Source organism: Chlorella variabilis (genome assembly GCF_000147415.1).
Source record: "Chlorella variabilis unplaced genomic scaffold CHLNCscaffold_29, whole genome shotgun sequence".
NCBI lineage: Eukaryota > Viridiplantae > Chlorophyta > Trebouxiophyceae > Chlorellales > Chlorellaceae > Chlorella > Chlorella variabilis.
In genome coordinates, this window is record NW_005435059.1 from 3,292 (window position 1) to 4,167 (window position 876).

Consider the following 876-nt stretch of genomic DNA (forward strand, 5'->3'; position numbering starts at 1 on the left):
TCCAGGGCGGTACACTCCAGCATCAGGTCGGCTGCCTCCTGCGGGACGGACGAAAGGAAGAAAGCGACGAAGGATAGAAACACCGTGGGCGTGCCACCCGCCGGCCGACGGTACACTCCTGCGGCCGACGGCGGCGGCGCGCGCGTGCGCAATGGCGGCTGGCGCCAGCGGTGTGACCGTGCCTGCCACGCAGTGCGCACAACGTTCGCGCGCTGAGTGGGTGTGCCATGGTGTGATGAGCGGGCCTCTAGCCACGCCAGTGCTGGCAGCACCAGCCCCTGACTCGCACCTGTGGGCACTCCTCCGGCACGTGCATCGCCCGCATGTGGCCCCGCAGCGGCCTCTCCCCTGCACGGCGCGGCGCCGCGCGGCGCGGCGCACAGCTGCTGAGCAAGAGGAGGTCGCCACACAGCGCGCCGGGGAATGCCGCCGCCTGGCCGCACGAGCGCGTGGGGCCAGAGCGCCGCTCCCCAAGCAGCCGCGCTGTGCGGTGCGGACCAGCTGGTGGAGTGCACCCCGCCTCTGTCTGCCTGGCCACGGCGCGCCTCCGCACACAGCTGCCTGCGCTGCAAGCCTGCCCTTCCTGCTATCATGTGCACGGGTGGCCCTCTCGAGCGCTGCTTGGCTAGCAGCATTCACCGCTGCCGGGCCCACCCGTGATGATCTCCCAGAGCAGCACACCGAATGAATAGACGTCCACGGCCCGGGTGCACGTGCGGGCACCCAGCAGCACCTCGGGGGCGGCCCTGCAGGGGAGCGCGGCAGGGAGGGGGTGTGGTAGTAGGGGCACCTCTGGCTGCCTTGCAAGCTCACGCCACGGCAGGAAGCAGTGGAGTGCAAGCGGGCGGGAAAGGATAGGGGGGGGGGGGGGGATGT

General features: G+C 71.1%; 1 protein-coding gene across 1 annotated transcript in view; it reads right to left on the reverse strand.

Moving 5' to 3' along the window:
- Window positions 1-247: 247 nt before the first annotated feature.
- The window catches only part of CHLNCDRAFT_140122 (hypothetical protein), a gene marked incomplete at both ends in the record, with an annotated part of 6,817 nt that continues 6,188 nt past the window's right edge, over window positions 248-876 (reverse strand). The window contains 2 exons of the mRNA XM_005843526.1: window positions 248-348; window positions 655-746. Coding sequence (XP_005843588.1) covers window positions 248-348; window positions 655-746 — 193 coding nt within the window. The remainder of the gene's footprint in view (window positions 349-654; window positions 747-876) is intronic.